The sequence below is a fragment of the Sceloporus occidentalis genome, unplaced genomic scaffold (assembly GCF_023333645.1).
Source record: "Sceloporus occidentalis isolate IW3139 unplaced genomic scaffold, rSceOcc1.0.p SCAF_6, whole genome shotgun sequence".
NCBI classification, from domain to species: domain Eukaryota; kingdom Metazoa; phylum Chordata; class Lepidosauria; order Squamata; family Phrynosomatidae; genus Sceloporus; species Sceloporus occidentalis.
In genome coordinates this window covers 78,759,912-78,782,182 of record NW_028316986.1, presented here as the reverse complement: position 1 = coordinate 78,782,182, position 22,271 = coordinate 78,759,912, and the positions used below count along the sequence as shown (strand labels likewise).

The 22,271-nt window shown below is 41.6% G+C and overlaps 1 protein-coding gene across 1 annotated transcript in view; it reads right to left on the bottom strand.

Moving 5' to 3' along the window:
* Positions 1 to 15,010: 15,010 nt before the first annotated feature.
* NOX3 (NADPH oxidase 3) overlaps positions 15,011 to 22,271 on the bottom strand; it is a 38,956-nt gene continuing 31,695 nt past the window's right edge. Inside the window, exons 11-13 of the mRNA XM_089528437.1 lie at positions 19,398 to 19,544; positions 16,501 to 16,625; positions 15,011 to 15,137 (exon numbers count right to left, since the gene is read on the bottom strand). Of these exons, the coding sequence (XP_089384563.1) occupies positions 15,011 to 15,137; positions 16,501 to 16,625; positions 19,398 to 19,544 (399 nt within the window). The remainder of the gene's footprint in view (positions 15,138 to 16,500; positions 16,626 to 19,397; positions 19,545 to 22,271) is intronic.

Genomic DNA, 22,271 nt, shown 5'->3' with positions numbered 1-22,271 from the left:
GCTTTTGTAGACTTGGGCATGTTACAGACCACCCCTTTGGGGCGGCCTGTATCTGCCCCTTTCCCCAACGGATCAGGGCCTCAGCTGCCACAACGGCAGCGCTGAGGCCCCAATCCGCCACTTTTCCAGGCTGCAGGAAGCAGCAAAAGGCCCCTTCCCGCGCCCTGGAAAGGGGTGTCCTTGGGGTTTGAAGCCCCAAGGACACCCCAACAGCGGCAGGGAAAGGAGAAAGGGGCCGCTTGGCCCCTTTCTCTTTTGTGACATTGGCACAGCCGTGTAAAGGCTGTGCCAGCGCCATAAACCCAGGAAGGAGCTCCGTTTTGGAGTTCCTTCCTGCCCTTCTGCGGCGCCAGGACATCACGTCCACGCTGCCCCGTTTGGAGGCGGTGCGGTCGTGACATCCTAGTGGCGGTGCCCATGTAGAATGGTCGCCGCCATTTTGTATGTACTGTGTACGTACTAGGGTTGGGGGCGTCTGAAAGAGAGTACGTACTAAAAGGCCCTTCTGGAAAGGGCCTTGGTCTACTTCCTCCATGTGTCTCAGGAAGTAGACCAAGTCTACAAATGCTTATACTACAACTTCTTTTGCATAGTTATGGGCAAAGCACATAGCCAACCAGGTCCCAAGCTAGCCGCCACCAAGGGCCAGATTATACCAAAGGACCGGATCGTAGTGTCGGAGTAGAATGGCTTCCAGCTGCTTTAGGGGCGTATGTCATCTGACCACCATGCCCCCTAAGCAGCCAGAAGCTGCTTCTTTTGACTCATGCATTTTGGGCCTTAGTCTCAAAGTGCTGTTGGGTGGAGGGAAATCTGTTCTCTCAATAGTGTCCATTCCACCGATGGGCAGACACCGTGACATTTTACTGATGGTATTTGCAGCTTCCCAATTATGCTAATGCTTTGTGAATTTCACACATTGAAAGAAAGCAGATTATCACATGAGGAATGGGGTCTTGTCCTGTCCCTGTCCCATCCTTCCTGCCCAATCACGGGATGGACTTTCACACATGATCCGTACTTAACCCAACTGGGAAGCACGAGTGAAAGTGATTGTGCAAATCACTTTCACTCATAAGCGCGCTGAACCTGTCATTCAGCCACCCGGGAAGTGCTAGTGAAAATGATAGCGGAAATCACTTTCACATGAAAGCAGGCTGAAAAGCACTTTCAACTGTCAGCTGAAAGCCCTTCTACTGTCATTTCCAGTCCTTTGTAATAACGGAAGAACCCGTTATTACCATGATGGCTGCAAGTGCTTTTCAGCTCGCTTTCGTGCAAAAGTGATTCATGCTATCACTTTCACTCGGGTCATAGACGGGATAAGGATGGGGGAGTGACCCTGTCCCTATCCTGTCCCCGTGTGAAAATCTCCAAAATACGTGAATGAAGACCAACCAATTTCTTTTTGGTTTAGCCTGGTATTTTTACTTTCAATTAATATTAAGCTACTTATTCTGCAAGCTAGAAGACATTTCCAAAACATCAGTGCCATTAAGCCCAGTGAGGGGGCTCCAGAATAAATTAATTTAAGGAAGCTGTGACTTCCATTTTGCTATGTCATTAGGCTCAGATGGAGGAGAAACGTGTATTTGCGAGAGCCTTCAAGAGCTGAACCAAGGAGTTAACATTATGGAACAATGCCTCTGTCTCTACTTGCAAATGCTAAATCATTTTTAATGCTATGGTGAACCAACTGTTTCTCCCTTAACACTCATCCAATCCATGCAGACAAAACTGAGCATGTGATTAATTGCTTGTAGAATAACTGAGTGGATTTTAAGAGCAGCATTGTGGGAGAAGGGGGCACCACTGTGTAGCTACTATCAGTGTGATGGTTTGGGCTCAATTCTCTAGCTCATGAATCAAGTTTGTGATAACCATCTTTCCTAACTGACAGCAATTTGTTCAGCTAAAAAGAGTTTCCCCCAAGTTTAACACTGTAGCTTCATTTAGTGGAAACTCCAGAACCAAAATATTCTTCAGGTACTTTGTGCATTTGGGTGGTCATTAGAATAAATGAACTTAGTCAAGTATGCTAGCAAAACTAGGATAGGTGAGTGTTTTACATCTCTGTTCATTCAGCATGGTACCCTAATGAAAATACATTAATCTTGCAACACTTTAATTTCTCTGACTTCAAACATGGTATGACAGGATGACAATCAGCTTGTGGATCCTTTCCAGCAATAATTCCCAAAAGTTTTCTATCATTCCCCATGTAACAGGGCAGGAAATAAATGAGCAGCCCATGGGACCTAGGGAATCCCCAAGGCTGTTTTCATGGGTCCCAAGAGCCAATTTGGGGTCCAGTTTTCAAATTCAAAAAGAGCCAACAGAATCCTCTGATGTCTCTGATGGGGGCTATTCATGATTTCCCCCCTTTTGGGGACACCATCAACTTTTTTTTTTTTTAAAGGACTATTAAGATAGGCCCATATGGACCTTAAAAGGTGGCACTTGCCAATGCTTGAAAATGTGGGGAAATGGCCGATAATCCCACCCTAGGATAGTTTGAAGGTGCTATTCACCATTTTGTAGTGAATATTTTTGGAGCGGGGACTTAACTTCAACTTGAGAGGGGACTCAACTTCATCAGTTGGGAAGCATAACATTATGTTAGCGTAGCTATGCCGGGACTTTTTCATACAGGGGAAAATTGAAAGGTTAAAGTGAGACCAATGTAGGGTCATCCAGGGCATTAGGGACAACTTTGCAGCTGCTTTCCACATGACAGAATCCAGGGAGAATGTGAAGTGAACCAATAAATAAGCAAATTTGCAAAACTACCGTATGTCCATTTTGCTTGCGAATTCACTCCCTTCACACAATGGCAGCTGTCTGAAAACCAAGCCTCCAGATGCCTTCTGTTTCCAGATTTCTCAGGGTGCCTTGCTGTAGGGAGAATGCTTTCTTCTTAAAGGGATAAACACACACTCCCCACTTTCTCTTAGAATCATAGAATCATAGAATCGTGGAGTTGGAAGAGACCACTAGGGCCATCCAGTCCAACCCCCTGCCATGCAGGAAATCCAGATCAAAGCGTCCCTGACAGATGGCCATCCAGCCTCTGTTTAAAGACCTCCAAGGAAGGAGACTCTATCACCTTCCGAGGAAGTGCATTCCACTGCCGAACAGCCCTTACTGTCAGGAAGTTCCTCCTAATGTTCAGGTGGAATCTCTTTTCCTGTAGCTTGCATCCATTGTTCCGGGTCCTGTTCTCTGGAGCAGCAGAAAACAAGCTTGCTCCCTCCTCAATATGACATCCTTTCAAATATTTAAACAGGGCTATCATATCACCTCTTAACCTTCTTTTCTCCAGGCTAAACATCCCCAGCTCCCTAAGGCGTTCCTCATAGGGCATGGTCTCCAGACCCTTCACCATTTTTGTCGCCCTCCTTTGGACACGCTCCAGTTTCTCAATGTCCTTTTTGAATTGTGGCGCCCAGAACTGGACACAATATTCTAGGTGGGGCCTGACCAAAGCAGAATACAGTGGCACTATTACTTCTCTTGATCTAGACACTATACTTCTATTGATGCAGCCTAAAATAGCATTGGCCTTTTTAGCTGCCGCATCACACTGTTCACTCATGTTCAACTTGTGGTCTACTTGGACTCCTAGATCCCTTTCACACGTAGTTTCATTCAGCCAGGTGTCACCCATCCTATATCTGTGCATTTTATTTTTCCGCCCTAAGTGCAATACCTTACATTTCTCTGTATTTCATTTTGTTAGCTTTGGCCCAGCTTTCTAGTCTATTCAGGTCATTTTGAATCTTGATCCTGTCCTCTGGGGTATTAGCTATTCCCCCTAATTTGGTGTCATCTGCAAATTTGATAAGTATGCTCCCAATTCTGTCATCCAGGTCATTGATAAAGATGTTGAATAGCACTGGGCCCAGGACAGAGCCCTGTGGGACCCCGCTGGTCACTTCTCTCCAGGATGAAAAGGAGCCATTGTTGAGCACCCTTTGGGTTCGGCCGGTCAACCAATTACAGATCCATTTAACAGTTCCTTTGTCTAGCCCACATTTTACAAGCTTGTTTGCAAGAATGTCATGGGAAACCTTGTCAAAGGCCTTACTGAAATCAAGATATACTATATCTTGCTGGCTGCTTCTTCCTGCAGACTCTAATTAAGGGCACAGCTGGTGAGAGAAGGCAGAGAGAGGGGACTTTTGGCACTCCTCCTGGACAGGAGGGAGAAATGGAGGACATGTCATGGAAAAAGAGGGCATCTGGGAGTGTCAGCCCTCTGTCGACAGGCAGGTTTATGGACCCAGCCCACTCCTTTCTCTCCCTTTTTCTTGTGTGTGTGTGTTTCTTTGTACTCAGTTATTACTTGCTGTTGTGTACCTTCAAGTTGTTTTCTACTGTATGGAGACCCTAAAGCAAACCTATCCTGGGGTTTGCTTGACAAGGTTTGTTCAGAGGAGTTTTGCCAGGGCTTTCTGCTGAGGAGGCTGAGAGAGTGTGACTTGCTTGAGGTCACCCAATAGGCAGGGAAATGAATTCCTGGTCTCCAGAGTTCTAGTCCACCACACAAAGCTACATCCAAAACTTCTATCCAGGAACAGTGTCAAAACGTCCTCCGTTTTGAGCATGCCTAAGAAGCATGCATTTATATTAATGCTTTTTGAATTTATTATTTTTTTTTGTTTTTTTAGTTGTTCGTGTCCTCCATTTACAAAGTATGTCCTACATTCGGGCTTAAATTTGGTCCTACATTTTTTTACATTTGTCCTGGTTTGGAGGTAGACAACCCTATATGGAGGGGAAACACACCTTATTGTAAAGAGATGCTAGCAATAGTTCCTTTCAACACAATCCTACATCCATGTACTGAGAGGTAAGTACTTGTAATTTCAATCAGACTGACTTCCAGGTAAGTGAGTTTAAGAATTTATTTTACTTCTCAAGAATAAAATACACCACAATAGTGATTACAAAGCCACTGGGTTATCTGCTAATTCTTTAGATTAGTTCTGTCTCTATTTGGGGGTCAACTGCTTACATAGAACACAACTACCGTGACATTTCCTATTTTTCAAAAAACAAAACCTGCAACCACAATGCTGTTTAATATTTGGAATGAGAAGTGGCCAAGTTGGTGACTCATTGTGATGGACAGGCAGCAACTCAATAGGAATACATTACTTTTGTAGTTGCAATAACCCCATTTTAGAGGTTGAAGGGAGCTGGAAACAGTCTTCTTTTGTCAAAATTATTAAATACGGCTTGAATTAAAGATGGAACTTCACATCTTATTTCTTTTTGAACTTGCACTATTCTGATGAGACCAGCATGAAGGACACATGTTTAAATATTTCATCTGCATGAACTGATATCTCTGCTCTCTGAGTCATATCCTGTCTCTTCTTAGTTTACACTGCATCTTAACCTCCCTCACCTATATTTTGCCCACCATTATTTTTTTGAAAGGAGCTGTTTGGTAATTTGACATGTATTATAAAAACAAAATGAAATGTTTTCTTTAAAAATAATAATAAAATTTTAAAAGGCATTTTAAGGTTGCAGATGTTCAGTAATTCTCATCTGCTCAGACCCATAAAAAAAGCTAAATTAAAACATTAGCCTTCTTACATTATGTTCATGACAGGTGCAGCCATAGCTCATGGGACATTACTAGTGAATCATTTTTAAAAAATGACTGAGAATGGCCTCCACCATTTCTGAACAAGATCTTCATTGTTTCTTAGTTCTTTTGTACTCCCACAAACAGGCAAGCAGGAATATTTTACAAAATTGGCCCACATTCATAGATCTTGATAGTTTCCAAAAGGCCCAAATATATTTTTTCTTTCTTTTCCTGTCTTGTGTTAGACTACTTAGTAGAAAAGCAGTTCCAAAGCAGACTCCCTCCAGGGGCTCTTTGGATCATGGTCCATATACCAAAGTGTTCTGTTCCACCAAGTTATGCCAGGTGTAAGAAAGGGGCATAAGAGTTGGCAACTGGGGACATGTACTTCTCCTGGATATGTCACATTCACAGAATTCTGTACTTCCTTTAAAATAGAAGCATCTCTGAAGCCTCTGTACATAATGAGAACATCATAATGTACAGCCAAAAATATGGTTAGAATGGCAAACCTGTTTGTCCAAAGAAGTAACTTTCTGTCTTGTTTTTAAATTTTTCTTTCTCTGTCTTACCTGTTCTAATGCTGCCTTACAATAAGCATTTCAGAAATCTAAGGTTTGTGTAGCAGTAATTGCACAGTAGTAGCATGTCTGCTACTGGCGGAACAGGTAACAGCAAAGTAAGTTACTTATGGGATTTAAAAAAAAACTGGAAAAAACCTGTTTTTTCAAAGGAAAAGAATTGTCCTCTTTCCCACCCTCCACCCAATCACGTCCATCTAAGTTTATAGAAGCTCTGGTGGCACAGTGGTTAAATGCCAGTGCTGCAGCTGTTCACAGCCACAAGGTTGTGAGTTCAATCCCAGGCAGGCTCAGGGTTGAATCAGCCTTGCATCCTTCCATAGGTTGCAAAAATGAGTACTCAACTTGTTGGGGGCAATTGGCTTATAATGATAAGCAGTATAGAAATGTACTTGCTATTGCTATTACTGTTTACAGACTTTCTAAAACATTATTTTGTAAATGATAGTGCAGATAAAGACAATAATTATTGTACCATTATTGCAATGGAAGGGGGTGTAGCTATGCACTCCAAAAGTATATTGAATTTGGGAGGAGGCACTGGCAAGCAGGTTACTAATTTTTCCTACTTGGATAAGGAAGGCAAATTACTCTTCCTATCCATTATCTTTCAAGCATTCTTAGATATGAAGACTCTTACAAGCACAATGTCTATGTAGAAATGCCCTGCATGTGTTCAGTGTAGCTTACTCCCAAGTAAGTGTGCACAGAATAGTTTGGAAAGAGCCTTTATTGTTCCTGTGAGGGCTCAGCGACAGTAACAGTCTTAGTGCTTCATAACTGAGTAACTTCAGATTAGTAATTCTTTAGGAGGTTCAGCAACGTAGGAGTTTTAGTGAACCAATTTTCTACAACATTTCAGGGGGGGATCAGTCCAGAGCATAGCTCTCCTCCTATTCTAGCATCCATGGTTGTAGATGAAAGATATGGACTATGGCAGTTCTGCTAAGTTGCCCAGTGTTTTTATAGCTGGAGTGTGGGTATACACATTTTCAGTCTTGTTCTAAAGGCCACTTAAAAGCTTCTGCCAAAATGCATCCAGTGATGACTATTTCTTTTTGCAGATTCCATCCTTATGATTTCCATTCTGGTGGCTAAACTTAAGCTGGATCCACACTAGCAAAAAATACATAACTACCTCTTTTCCAGTGATGTTGGAACACACAACGTACAACTGTTTTCACAGTGAAAGCTCTTCTTTTAAGCTTTAATGTGGCTCAGAAGAAATCACTTTTTACTCCACAGTTTTCAGGAAAACCCATTTTTCCTTCTTTTTTTCTGGGTTGGTGTGGCACTGGGAGGTGAGATGTAGTTGAGGGATGGGACAAATTAGTGGGTAGTATCATCCATGCAGCAAGTGTGTTGTTGTCATTTTATTTTAAACATTTGGTGTGCAGACTTGAGAAATGGTGTTATGATATGTTTTCTGCTTGCCCTGACTATGGAGATTATCGTACTGGGGTTAAAACGTTCCCCAGTGAGTTCTAACAGGGGCGAGCACGGAGCGTGATGGGAACCCGACTGGGCCCAAAATGCTAGTTTACTGTACAGCGGAATGCTGCCGCGCGTTCCCATCGGGCTCCAGGGGACGCCATCTCTGGGGACGCTTTGAAACCATCCCCAGAAATGGCGTCCCCTGGAATCCGATGGGAACCCGATGGGAACGCTCGGCGGTGGAGGCGTTCCGCTGTGCAGTAAACTAGCATTCTGGGCCCCATCGGGTTCCCGTCACGCTCCGTGCTTGCCCCCGTTAGAACACACCGGGGAACATTTTAAACCTGGTGCAATAATCTTCTATGATTCCTACTCATGAGGAATGTCTCCTTCATCAATGTGGGAAGGAAGAGGGAGACTTGAGGAAATGCTGCATTGGAGCCCTTGTGTTTCCCCACTGAATAAGGGAAAATAATGCAGCTGGTACAACTGTGGGGTTGCCTTGCCTACCACCAGGGAGGTGACAATGACAACAGCAGCAACAACCAAATGCTGTGTTCTTTGAACTGGGAGGGTGGAAGCTCTTTGCTTTTGGAGCTGCTGAGCAACTAGGCTCATTATTTCCTCCTATTCCCTTAGCTTTGCCAGGGCACTGACTAGGGAAGAAGCCTAGCAAAGAATCAACTGTGGTACACTGACTCTGCTAGGCTATGCCTTGGTCAGTGTCATGGCAGAGAGGGTGCAAATTGTTTGGCTGAGGCATCACTGAGTGACTACACTCATTATTTCTCCTCCTGCCCTCACTGTTTATGATCAGCAATGTTTGTGGTCAACAGTGAGGTGGTTTCAGGACAAGATAGATTCACCTCATGTGCACCACACTGAGTTCTTTTGAAGAAATGAAGACACAAAAATGATGAGTAAACTATATGATTTGGACGAGAGTTGGAATTTTACTTTACTTGTACAATAGTCAGTCTAAGATGTTGCATAAGGTGACTGAAACTGCTTAAAACACAACCCCTGCACTCCCCCATGACACTGCTGTATTTGCCACTGCTTCTGCTGTAGAAGAAGTCACCAGCAGCCCCTTCCCACTTTATTCTGCTGCCACTGCCATCCCATCTACCCTGGTTCTCTCTTCATCCTCTCCTTGCATCCTGTTCCCTCTGCCCACTCCCCACCCTCCCTCCACCCCGCATGTGCATGTGTTCAGAGAAATTTAAATTTCCCTTGCTTACACATGATCACTCACTGTGACACAAAGGGGAAAAGGGGATTGGATGGAGGAGCCACCCAAAGAAAGTGCAGGTTGAATGATAAGGTTGATAGGAAATCAAGGAAGGCTATTGGTTGATGGGCTTATGCATGCTGAGAAGAGGAGGGAAAGCACAGTTGCTGCCATAATGGGACGTAAAATAATTCCATTGAGACATGGAAAAACAACAACACTCGTTATTACCAGTAGGTGTGATGTTAACAGGGTGAAACCAGGGCAGAATACTGTACACTGGAGCAGGATTATTTTGCTGGTGCAGATCCACCCTTAAAGATCTATGCTATTTAAACATGCTGAAAGTAACTGGTGAGGCAGGCTTGTCTGCTCACTTCTTTCCTCTGTTTTGCAGTGAGGAATTATGGAACTAGCTGCTATTTATCTTGCCCATTGTAGGCAGGCACACATGGCCACAGCAGGATTGGCTTGAGTAAAATTCTGCTCTTTCCCAACTCAAGCTCTGTTTACTGCAGATACACTGCTGCAACCCAACACTGAATGTTTGTGTTTATCTTCCCCTCCTTCACTATCTTCCCATGCCAATGCTGCTAAAAAATACCCAACTGTATCCAGCTAGACAGATGATGAAGAGGAAAGCGGTTCTAGGCAGGTGTTAAAAAAAACCTTTTGAAAAAGGAACTCCGTTGTTAGAAGTTCTGAATGTTATCACATTACTAAAGAAAGAGGAGAACCAGTGAGATAGAAGCAGCTTTTTGTTTACCTCTCCACAAGAATTTGTAGCACTTCCATTCTTCCTCCAGATGGAGATGGCCATAAAAGCATGCCTTCGGCCAAACTGTTTTTCCCCCCAGAAAGACAAAAGGCTTGCTTTTATTACCAAGTAATTTGAGAGCATTTGGAGAGGTAAACAGAAAGCCTCTTCTATCTCACTGCCTCTCGTCTTACTTTAGTAATGCGATAAGGCTGTTTGTCAATTGAAGTATGTCTGTACAACATTTGTGAGGATGCAGTTCTTCAGGAAATTGTCCCAGGCAGGATGAAATAGAAATGACCTTTGCCATCCCAATATCTGGAGTGAAGCCACTGCTTCAACAAAAGATAAAAGCAAGAGACACAAAATAATGGAATTCTCAAGTGAATTCACTCAGCTGACGAGACATTTCTTTAAATGACATGGAAGACAATATGCTCTTGTAGGTTTAATTTAACAAAATTTCATTTTATAGCCATGATGAAAAAAGCCTTAACATATCCATGAAATGAATTTGTCCCCATGCCTCTTACTCTGTTCCCTTCCAAACAGATACATGCAAGAAACCAGACATTTTGTGTGGCCAATGTATAAAGTAGCATTTTGCCAAGGAGGAGTCTACACGTGATCTTTGTATTATCCATTTTGATTACAGCCACATCCATAATAAAATGATCTTCTTTCAGTATAAATACAATTTCATTCAAGTTTAACAAGCCTCACCAGGCTTTCCCTTCTGCCTTTTTTCTCTTTTATTCCAAAGCACTCACCCCGATACCAGTGAAATTCGCTTCTCACAGCGATAACAGTTCTGCTACTCAGTGAACTACAGCAAGGGTTCCAAATGCATCTTCTGTAGCACACCACAGTGATTTGCAAAAGTGAGAATAAATCAAAGTGGTGAAGAGATGCCATGTTGAGCTGGAAGCAAAACATTACATTGTGTTGCAAGAAGATAGCTAAGTACAGCTTGGCAGTGGGGGAGAACTCAATCACATGAAATCTTGGTCATTCTGTCTTCCGATATAGGTCGATTAAAACAATCATTCTGAATCAGCAGGAAATTATCACCTCTTTTTTGCATATAGTAGTAGCTGATATTGGTTTCTACACAGCATGGCTCTTGCCCTCATGCAACAAACTATTTCTCCAACCCTCCCTCTCTAAATATATATTTAAAATGTGTCAACTTTCTCCAAGGCTCAGTGCAAACACCAAGGAAGGGGAGATGCCTCTAGGCAGAGCAACATAAGTTCATTCATCACTTGTGTTATGGATCCAATCTATGTCCCACATTAATCATTTCACAAGGAAAAATATTTTTAAACTCTTTTGGAAAGTTTGGATGTACTCTTTTGGATGTACATCCTTAAACTCAGTAATACAATGGCTCTATCTTTTATAGCCAGGCTTCTATACAAATTCCATCCCAAAACAAGATTATAAACAATATCTCTAGCAGTAATTTTTATCGTTATGTGGTTCCCCCTTCCCCCTTCCTGCTGTGTATACTCTCTCTTTGGCTTTTATAGTCCCCCCTCTCTTCTGTGTGGGTCCACAATGATGTTGTCATTTGTCTTGTTCATCTAGTGACACACATGGGATGTTTTGTGCTTCAGATTTTATTGTTTGGATGAGTAAATGCATTACCTGATCCCCTTGATCAGTGGTTTACACTTCTGTATAACTGTAATACTTTTCTTCTGTTTACTATTGAACAAAACTACTGCTGGTTTTCTTTTCTTTTCATAAACCCAAAACTCATCTTCAATGTTCTGTTCCTTAAAGAATTTATAAATAGTTGGCCAATAAACAAGAAAAACAGCTTTTGCAAAGAAAGGGGAGAGGTAGTAAGTTCCAGTTATGATGGCAGCTGGAATCTGGAACCAAATGGAGTGAATGATAGAGAGGGAGAATTAAAAACAGTACAGAATCAGAGTATAGAAGATAATGAATCTAGTCTAACCTAGATGTCCTTTTCTAATTGTGGGTATCTCTTTGGAAGGACCATAACTGTATGACTTAACATATGGTTTGTGTCCACAATGACTCCAAATTATATCACTGGTGTCTCAACTTTTTACCTGGAGAGTTGCCACAGTCAGTGTAAACCAGAAGTAGGGAAATTCAAACCATAGTGTTGAATCCAGCCCTCGGGGGGGGGGGGGCATTCTGACCCTTTGGTGTTCCCTACATAGACACACTCCTTTGCTAGAACACTATGACTTGATTTCCCAGCTTTTCTATGGATTCCTCCCTTTCAAAAAAAAAAAAAAATAGACCGAAGCAAAAGTTCTTCTCATCAGAATGACTTCTCTCTCCTGCATGTAGTATGGAGCAAAACCTTGTGTAAGTAAAATTATTTAAACCCTCCATGCTTGACTACCCAGTCCTCCCCTCCAATACTTTCTTGCTGCCTCCCAGTATGCACTACCTGAGGCCATTTTCTTGCCCTGTTTAATGGCTGGACCAGCCTGCTGCCACATACATGACAAACAGGGAGATGAGAAATGCACATTCCTTATGTTCACCACCATGTAAGCTATGCAGAATGAGTAAGTTGCAAATATAGAGTGAGTGGTTTGTAAGCTGGGGATACTATATGTCGGCAGTCCTGTTCATTACTCCACAACCCTGTCCCTGATTCTAAACTATTGTGATCTAGATGGCCTACATAAATGAAACCCAACAACAAATTTCCCTGTAAAGGCCAAATTCTGCTAGCAGCTCTTTTATCTTTATAGCAATATAACAATAGCAAGTACATTTCTGTACTGCTTATGAGTGCATTCCCTAAGCAGTTGATAATTTGTAAGCCAATTTCCCCCAACAAACTGACCTATGAGAGGATGGACCAATGAGAGGATGGAAGGCTGAGTCGACCTTCGAGCCCCCCAGGATCGAACTTATAATGTTGTGGCTGCAGGACCAGCATTTAACCACTGCACCACCAGGGCTCCTACCTTTCCCATATGTTTGCCTTTTTAAAAGGCACCTTCACCTGGAATCCAGTTCTGGGCACCACAATTCAGAAAGGATATTGACAAGCATGTCCAAAGGAGGGCGATCAAAATGGTGAAACCATAATCTGTGAAGAGAGACTTAGGGAGCTGGGTATGTTTAGCCTTGAGAAGAGAAAGTTAAGAGGTGATATGATGGCCCTGTTTAAATATTTCAAGGGGCATCATATTGAGGTTGGAGCAAGTTTGTTTTCTGCTGCTCCAGAGAACAGTACCCAGAGCAATGGATTCAAACTAAAGGAAAAGATATTCCAGCTCAACATTAGGAGGAACTTCCTGAGAGTAAGAGCTGTTTGACAGTGGAGCACACTCTTGGAGTGTGGTGGAGTCTCCGTCTTTGGAGGTTTTTAAACAGAGGCTAGATGACTTCATGTTGGGGGTACTTTGATATTGTGTTCCTGCATGGCAGGGGGGTGGACTGGATGGCCCTTGTAGTTTCTTCTGCTCTATGACTCTATTATTGCAAGACTGGGATAGATTTGGGCCCAAAAAAGTTAAAATGGATCAGGAAGACAAAAACTATTAGCAAGGGTAGGAATTCTAAAAAGCACACATGTGCACGTGTGCACATAATACTACTGCCACTCACCTACACCTCCATCACCCTCACTGCTTAGGAGAGCCTCCAGACCTGCTCCAGCATGCATCCAGGTCCTGAATACATTCTTCTCAAAAGAAGTCACTATTGGCCTACTGTCCTGGGAGGACTGCCTGTACAAGTGCCCAATCTACAATGTCTTATTCTATAGAAATACCTTCCATAGCTAAGTATCGGGTAAAGATGGAATGATGATTCTTCTTACTCCTCAGGCGGTATGAGGCCACTGTTGCCAAAAGCATGACACATCTTTTCACAGTGACTTCCTTTGAGGACCTCTCAGAACAATGTATTTGAGAGATGGATGAATGCTGTACAAATTAATACAGCTGCTTGAATTATTCTGATCTTGGGGCACAATGACTATGAGAAATGTATGATAAATACCTCCATGAGTAGGAAACACTGGCAGAGTGGAGGCAAGGCTCATAGAGTTGGAACACCAGGATCTTTTGATGAGAAAGGGCTACACACCGGCTTCTTCAAACCTCTCTATTCCCACTGATCTCACCTAGAACCCTCACAGCATTGTAGGAGCAAAAACTGATTTTCTTAACAAAATATCTATTTACTAGATTTTCTCAGCAGCATCATGACCACCATTATTTTTATTTATCTGTGGTATATTGTTGTGAACTATCCCTGTTGTAATATCATGTTATTGTAGAGTGACGTGATCACTCAGTGATGTGGGATGGGTGCACAATCAAGTCATTAGCTTTACAAAATATCTGCTTCAAAAGGAGTTGAACATTTCTAGAATTGTGGGGTTTTTAAACATGAATTAACACAGCTGCCTGAATCATTCTGGTCTTGGGGCATGAACACTATGGGAAATGTATGATAAGCTCCTGCATTTTAAAATTCACATGAAGACACTTCATGTGAAGTTGGGAGTTGAGAGCCACTTTGGAAATGGCATGCTGCCTCCCCTCTGCCCCCACTTTTCCTTGCACAATCTTGCACTCTTTTCAACTAAGGATAATGCAGTACAATCTGTGTGAGGGAAAAAACAAGCCTAAAGTGAATGAGGGGACAATGAGAACAAGATAAAAAGGGTTTGAGCTCTGGAAAATGTCTTCTGGGATCTTCCTCTCTGGAGATCTGATATGGGCCAGGAGATTTGCTGCTGGAGACATTAAGCTGTGCATCTTCACCTCTTGAAATTATACATTTGTAAACATATTCAGACATTACAAAAAGTTTTCAGTCTTATTTGAAAGGAAATGAAATGTGAGTAAATACTGTACCCCAGTACTTCTCACCATTTGGGGAAGTGGTGCTGTGATGTTAACTGGGATAATCAGGAGCAAACTAAACATTGAGGGAAATGTGTATTCCCTGTCATTAACTTGTTTTGCCTCTTACAATATGGTTTAATTAGAGATACATGCCTCAGTAATAAGATTTGCACATTAGGTCTGTGCTTATCTTCCAGTGGCCAACCAGGAAACAAAGCACATAAAATGTCATAGAGGCCAGTCACGAAGTATGAAAAACAGATATCTTCCAACACTCAAGATAGCACCTCTTCTACTGAATATATGGTTTACTTTAACCCACAAAGTTCATTGGATGATTGAAGCAGGTGAGAACTTCCATTGCTGCTGACCTTTTTAAAGGATCCTACTCCTACTAAGCAATATAAGATAGCAATATAATAAAAAACTATCATAAACAATGAATGCCAAATATTACTCTTTGAAAAGGTATAATTCTTCCAAAACCATGAGAAGTAAGATGGAAAACCCCAAACACTCAAGTGTCAATTGCCACTTCCAAAAGGTCTAGAAACTTTCTTTGTTGTAGTAAAATTGAACACCTCTTGGATCAGCTGATGAATACAAATTGCACATCTTCTGAAGCCTTTGAGAAACACTTTTAGGTCCACAAAAGAAAACACCAATGCTGTCACTACAAAGAAAATCAAGACAGAAAAATTCATTTTAATAGCTTTTTCTTAAAAACAATACCACCACCACACCTCTATGTTCATTTTAAGGATGCATGCAGACTGATTGAAAGGTCCTAGATTCTGTTCCTATTCTAATTTTGTATCAGGTTAAAATAAATTGACCAGGAGCTTGCAGTTAATATTATGGGATAAAGAAAAGGCATATTGATCTCCTAAATGAAATTGGAAAGCACAGCAACAAAATGTGGGACTTTCTGGTCTTTTCAATTAGTCTGGATGAACCCTAAGAGAATTTCAGGTTTCCCAAAGAGCCAAGAGATTTATAGGCATCTGTGGTATGTGCTTAGAGATGAGGTTTGTGGCATGGTGCCATAATGTAGGAGTCAAATTCAGCATCAAGGACAAGATTGGATTAGACCTGGAACAACAGCCCTCATGAGGATTGTGGAGACCGCCACTGTATGACAGAAGCAGTAAAGAACAGTCTATACTCATGTGAAGTTGAAGGCTTTCATGGCCGGCATCCATAGTTTTTGTGAGATTTTCGGGCTAAGTGGCCATGTTCTAAAAGAGTTTATTCCTGACTGAACTTAGTGGGACTTTCTTATGAGTAAATATGCTTGAGATCACATCATTTTTCCCCTTCAAGAATGATTACAGTGCTATCCTATTCATTTTTACTATGAAGGATGTAGCCACTGACTTTTTCCCTGGTAAGGAGGCATAGGTTTGCAGAATGAAACTCTTTTCTTCCCCACTGGCAACTGAAAAATTGGACACTACTAAGAAATCACCGCTTTGTCCTTTATTGTTGTGACTGATGAAGACAAACATAAGTTGCAATTATTTCCTCAGAGGTTTGGGCAACAAAGAAGCTTTTCTAAGCTTATCCTACCACAAACTCTTGAAGTTTAACTTAGACCTTTCAAGCTGAGATGAACTAATAACATGAGAGCATTGTCTTTACATCCACAGCCAATTATGTTGGGGAACAAACACATCCTTGACATCATAAGAAAAAGGCCTCACTGTTTATCTCTTTAATAACCATTTTCAAGGGAAATTAATGTTACTTTGTCCTTTGTGCTGAACAATAATTTGATTGTGTCTTTCAGTTATAGCTGGACAAATGCCAAGATATTGAAATGCTTCTAAATATTAGATTTTCTTGTCCAAAAATTAGATTTGATTGGCATCGTCTATGCAAGATTTCTTCGTTTGAGGCTTTAATTCACATAAAGATGCTTTCAGCATAAGAACACAACTTAAATTATTTTTAAAAGGGTCACCGCTGGAGAGGTACAAATCCCCTTTCATACCTTATGCTACAGCACAGGGATGTTGCTCACTTATTTGCCTTACCTGGGATGATTTTCTGCTATTTGTTTGAATTCATTGTCCCAGTTTGGCCTTCCATAGAAGGTCTTTTGTCTCAGGCCAGTAATTACATCCACCTTTTCATCATAATGCAAGGCAATATGAGTGGCCTATATCGCAGTGAATCCAAAGGACAATATGTTAGCATCAACAAGTTGTAGCCTCTCATTAGAATCAACAAGGGAAAGGTATAGTATCAAAAGAACTTTTGCTTTCTCTTTCTCCGAGTCATTCCTTATTTCTTCCCCTTCTTTAGCTTATAGATTCCCACATGGATCTCAGTAAAATTTTAATACAATAATACATGATTCACAGGAGTTTCGGCTTTTTGCACCCACCACCTAAAAAACTCCTTAAACTCTGCAGAAAAAGTCTTTGTGATTTTTATTAGAGTATCCACTGAAATCCTCAGAAATGCAATTATTTTTTTCTATCAGCTTTCTTCACTGTCCAGCTCTTACATTCATACATGATGATGAGGAATACAATGGCTTGGACTTTCCTCACTTTAGTGTTCAGATACAAATAGAAATGAAATTTGCATAGGAAAGTGAAGAAATTAACCATCAATGCAAACATGCAAAATGTGCACCAGTTTGCATAGTACATTTACATGTAAACTAGTCCTCTGCATTATCATACTCTAACCATGAATTAAAATAAATGGTTTGGATCTTTTGATCTAAATTTTGTGATTCTTCAACCCCGAGGGACTAACAAAAAGCAAGTAGTAGTTTTGTAAAAACCCACCAGAAATAGGCTTTGAGTAAAGAACCAACTGGGAAAAGTAACATATTTTGGCTCTTTGGCACTGTTGCTCATTTAATCAACAAATATTTCATTACTTAAATATTTTAAATATATAGTACATTTAAAAAAAAACTGTACTCTTTTACGTTTTGAAAGCTGCCTTGGGTTTCAGATTGGAGAAAAGATGGGAAATAATAACTAATAAACAAATTATAGAATTTGCCATGACTTATCTCTATAAAAAGGGTCCAGAGCCTGATTGCACACACACACACACACACACACACACACAACAACAACAACAACAACAAAGTGGAAATAGAGCTGGAATATAGTGGCTTTCTCTGTGCCTTACCGCACTATGTCACTGTAATGTTATACTGCTTCAGTTCTCTTCCCATGGGAGACAGTTGTAAAAGCATGCCTTTTGTTAAACAGATTTTTTTTCCAGCTACAAAAAATGATACCCTTTTAATAATCGTCTCCCATGGAAAGAGAACTGAAGCTCTACAGTGTCACGCAGTAAGACATGGAGAAAGCCACTACAGTGCGCCCTTGCTTTCTCGGGGATTTGTTCCAGACCCCTCCGCGTAAAAGCAAATAGTGCATATGCTTCAGCCCCATTGTACTATTTGGCTCAATGGGCCCATGGTCAGCCACAGGTGATGGAATGCCATACCCAGTGCACTCTTTCACTCATCCTCTCTTCTCTTAGCTCTCTTTTTCTGTATTATTTTCTCCTCTAGCCTTAACTCTCTTTCAGTCCCTACAAGGCATTTTCCTGTCTCTTGGAGGCTGCTGCCACACTGTAGTATTAATGCAATTTGACACCGCTTTAGCTGCCATGGCTCCATTCTATGGAATCCTGGGGTTTGTTGTGGCACCAGAGCTCTCTGACAGAGAAGGTTAAATATATCACAAAACTACAAATCCCAAAATTCCATAGCATTCAGTCATGACAGTTAAAGTTGTGTCAAACTGCAATAATTCTGCAATTTAGATGTAATCTCAGCTATGCTTCAGCCTTACACTGTTTTTGAAAGATATCCTCCCCCTGCATCCGTTTAGAGCAGCCTACACACTGGACTGGGGTGGGAATGTTCTGTCTGGAAAACAACTGAAGGATATAGCCCAGCTTCACGCTTAAGTTACTCTGGAAACAGTTCCCAATATCTTATGGTTTCCTAGCAACAGGGGTTGACTCTCTTTCCAGCCACATCAGGCTGTTCAATAAAACAGCCTGTATAGTGATATATAAGTGGTGGCAGAAATATATACCACCATAAAGAGAAAATCAATGGTAGCCAAACCCCTTCTAGATTAACTGGTGGCAAGCTGGCCATTTTCCTACCTGAGCTAAAGTGGAAGATGGGTGCTTCCTCCCATCTCCAGAAAGAAAAACCAACTGAACTGATGATTCAATCTTACTTTGGCTGCCTCTGCACTGTAAAATTAATGCAGTTTGACACTGCTTTAAATACTATGGCTCAATGCTGTAGAATTCTAGAATTTGCAATTTGGTGAGATATTTAGCCTTCTCTGTCAGAGAGCTCTGGTGCCACAACAAACTCCACATCTCAGGATTCCAAAAGATTGAGCTATGGCAGTTAGTCAAATTGCATTATTTCTGCAGTGCAGATGCAGCCTTGAGCAATGAGACACCATCTCCCCATGCACCTGAGGCTGACAGGCTGGCCACATGGCAAGCATAGCCCTGTTCTATCATACCTCACTGCCATTCCTCACCCCTCCCCCCCCCCGAAACTGCTGTCTGGCATCTGTTGTTTGCCTAATGATAGGGCTGGTGCTGCTGAACCATGGGGGAAAATGGAATGGAAGAAGGAAGGAAGGAGGGTAAGTGAGAAATGAGCTAGAGAGTAATGGGCTTGGGAGCAGTTGCAGATCTTTGTATTCATACAGATATAAAGGACCTTGCCATTAAATAGTTTATGTGGGACTTGGAGGCACTATACCTGGAATGAATACTTTCAAAAGACAAATGTAAGTACTATTATTTCTTTTAAGGAAGCTATGTTTTATGCGATTAAGCATTCATTTGATTACTGTTCCTTAGGCTGCAGTCCTGGAAAAGTAAGATTCAGTAACTCAGTCCCATAAGATTTCATTTATACCTGACTTTCATCCCAGCTGGTAAGAAATATGTGATAGCTTAGAAAATGGGCTTTCCCTTTCTTAGTCATTTGTGCTTCCAGCAAGCACAGGAGATCAGCAAACCACTCAAAGGCAGATGGATCTCGGCAAATCCAATAGAAATAAACCTGTCAAGGGAAAGTAAAACAATTCAACAAAGTGCAAGCTTTCATCGTGCATCCTGTATGACTCTTAAATTATTTATTTGGAGATAAGTGGCTAATCTTATAGCTGACCGTGGTAGTCAGGTGTAAGTTTATACTTGATTTTCTATCCAGGATTCACAATGCAAAGTTCCCTTGTTTTGAAGCATACTCTAGCATTCATTCTTATACAGTTCTGACTGATTTTTTTTGTATAAGATTGAGACACTCTTTAATGTTTATTGAAATAGATTCTAGTAGTATGAACACTTGAATGGCCTAGAGAAGGGAGATGTGGCTCAAATATTGTCTAAGCCATTACACTAGGGATAAACTTGGGCATTTACTATTACAATTACAACTGACTATGTAGGATATTTTGAATATTCAAACCACCTGACATCCACTCACAGTAATTCTTACAAAAACACACCAGTTATCTCAATAAATGGTACCACAAGTCTATGTGGCTGATCTTTACTTTATCCCCACATTACAGATGAAGAGCTGAGGGCACATCTTCTACAGTGGGCACTCAATCTGGGCCAGTCTAGAGCATTATGTCCTACACTGGTGCCGGACTGACCACGGCAGTGACCACACGCACCGGACTGAACCAGGTGCTTGTTGTGCATGTGGGCCACCCAGGCCCACATCACAATGGCCCAATGGCCTGTCCTCTCAGTAGCACTGTTGTTTTCTTGCGGGCAGGAGCTCTCTGTGGGAGACTGCATGGCTCACTGTCACTTCTGCTGAGGTCAAAAGAAGCCACCCTTCCATGTGGTCAGCAAGGAGGAGGTCATTGTCTCACCTCCTTGATCACAAGAGATCCCCATTCTGACCTTAGTAGAAGTGGTGGCACAGTTGGCAGGCACTTGCAGGGAGCTGCTTAGTTCATAAGAAAGTGATGACACCTCTGAAGGGGATCCATTCCCTTCCCTGCACTTCACAGTGCAGGGTGAGGGGGATGGTGCAGCTCTTAGCATTTGGACAGGCTGAATCAGACCTGATCCAACTGACCACACAGCCAAAGGAACCAGAAGCACTCCGGGTTTTCTGGAAGCCTCCATTTTTTCCTGACTTTGCTTTCTTCAGACCAAAGTCAGGTTAAGGTCTGAAAACCATGGATCCTCCCTGGAAATATCTGTATGCCATGGAGACTGCCAGCACAGGCTTTGGGGTGAGTGTGGGATTTTTCACAAGTGTAGACAAGCCCTGAGATAATAGTGGCATGCTTAAGGTAAACAAATGGCTCAAGGATGAGGTGACATTAAAACTAGAGGTTACCTGGACCACACTTCCCTGTGTTGTACCACGTCTGCATTTAATTATTATCATGATTTCAGGTACAATTATCATCCGTTCTCCACCAATAAAACAGGAGCATTATCTTCACATTTGGCCTTTTTAGTCATCAACGCGCTTGTAGAAAGCGCGGGATGAGTCCTTCCTGAATCTTCGTTTGCGAAGTAAAGCCAGAGAGATTAGTCCAGTTGAGTTCAGTGAGACCCAGATCCAGATAAATGTGTATAGCTTTGCTCTGTTAATGGCATGCCTCACACTTATGACAAGTAATCCAGATATCTTCCATCAAAGTAATGTTTCGGTTTGAGAAACAGTTTTCACAAGCACTAGCAGTGAAATAATTTGTTGCCCAGAAAATGAAGTTATTTCCCTAGCTCAGAATGCTTTCATGTGCTGCAGAATGTGATTACGAGTGGCACCAAGAAAAAAGCAATAGAGGCCTGAAACCTATTGATTAATTTAAATTAGAGCAGACTCATTAATTAGTTGCTGAAAGGTGAGTCCACACAAAGGTAAATCTCATCAATTTTAATGTGTCTGCTGTTTTTGTTCAAGTCATTCCCAGCTTATGGCAACCCTAAGGGAAACCTACCACTGGAGTTTCTTGCCAAGATTTGTTCAGAAGGGGTTTGCCTTTGCTTTCCTCTGATGCTGAGAGAGTGTGACTTGGCCAAGGCGACTCGGTGGGTTTCCATGGCTGATCAGGGATTTGAACCCTGGGCTCCAGAGTCATAGTCCAATGTTAAAACCATTACACCACACTGGATCTAGTGTGTACTGTAGTTAGGACTAATAACAGGATTCAGATCAGTGTCTGTTTATTGGAGATAGGGACAAAATGTAATTTTGAGGGTAACACTTTTAGATTTGTGAAAGAGAAATAAAATAAAATGTATATATTCTACATTAGTACTCCAGTTCTAAACACAGTTCATCCAAAATAAGTTCTATTGATTTTGATGTACTTAACATTCAAGTACATACACTTGGACTGCAGACTTATTTTAATTTCTGGTTCATGATTCAGCTTTTTCAAAGAAGTGTTGCTCTTCAGCATTTCATGGACCCTTCATTTTCTGATTTATTCATTTTTTAAAAGCTAAATTTGGTTTGATTTAAACTTTTGAAGGATAGCAGAAGAGCTGACACCAGCACTTTTGCACCATGCTTGCCCAATCGTATAGCATTGCAGTGATGTAATGGCAGTCCACTGTGGTCCACAACATTAAGAAAGTAGCAGGAAACTTATAATGACCAGAATCATTTTCATGAAATATGCCAACATAAGAGGAATTATAATTGCAGAAATACTGTTTTTGGCATTGTGCAAACAGCTACTGATTGGCTGGGACATGTACTAGGAAAGCTACATGGAGGTATCAGCTGGCTAGCAATCATCACCCCTCT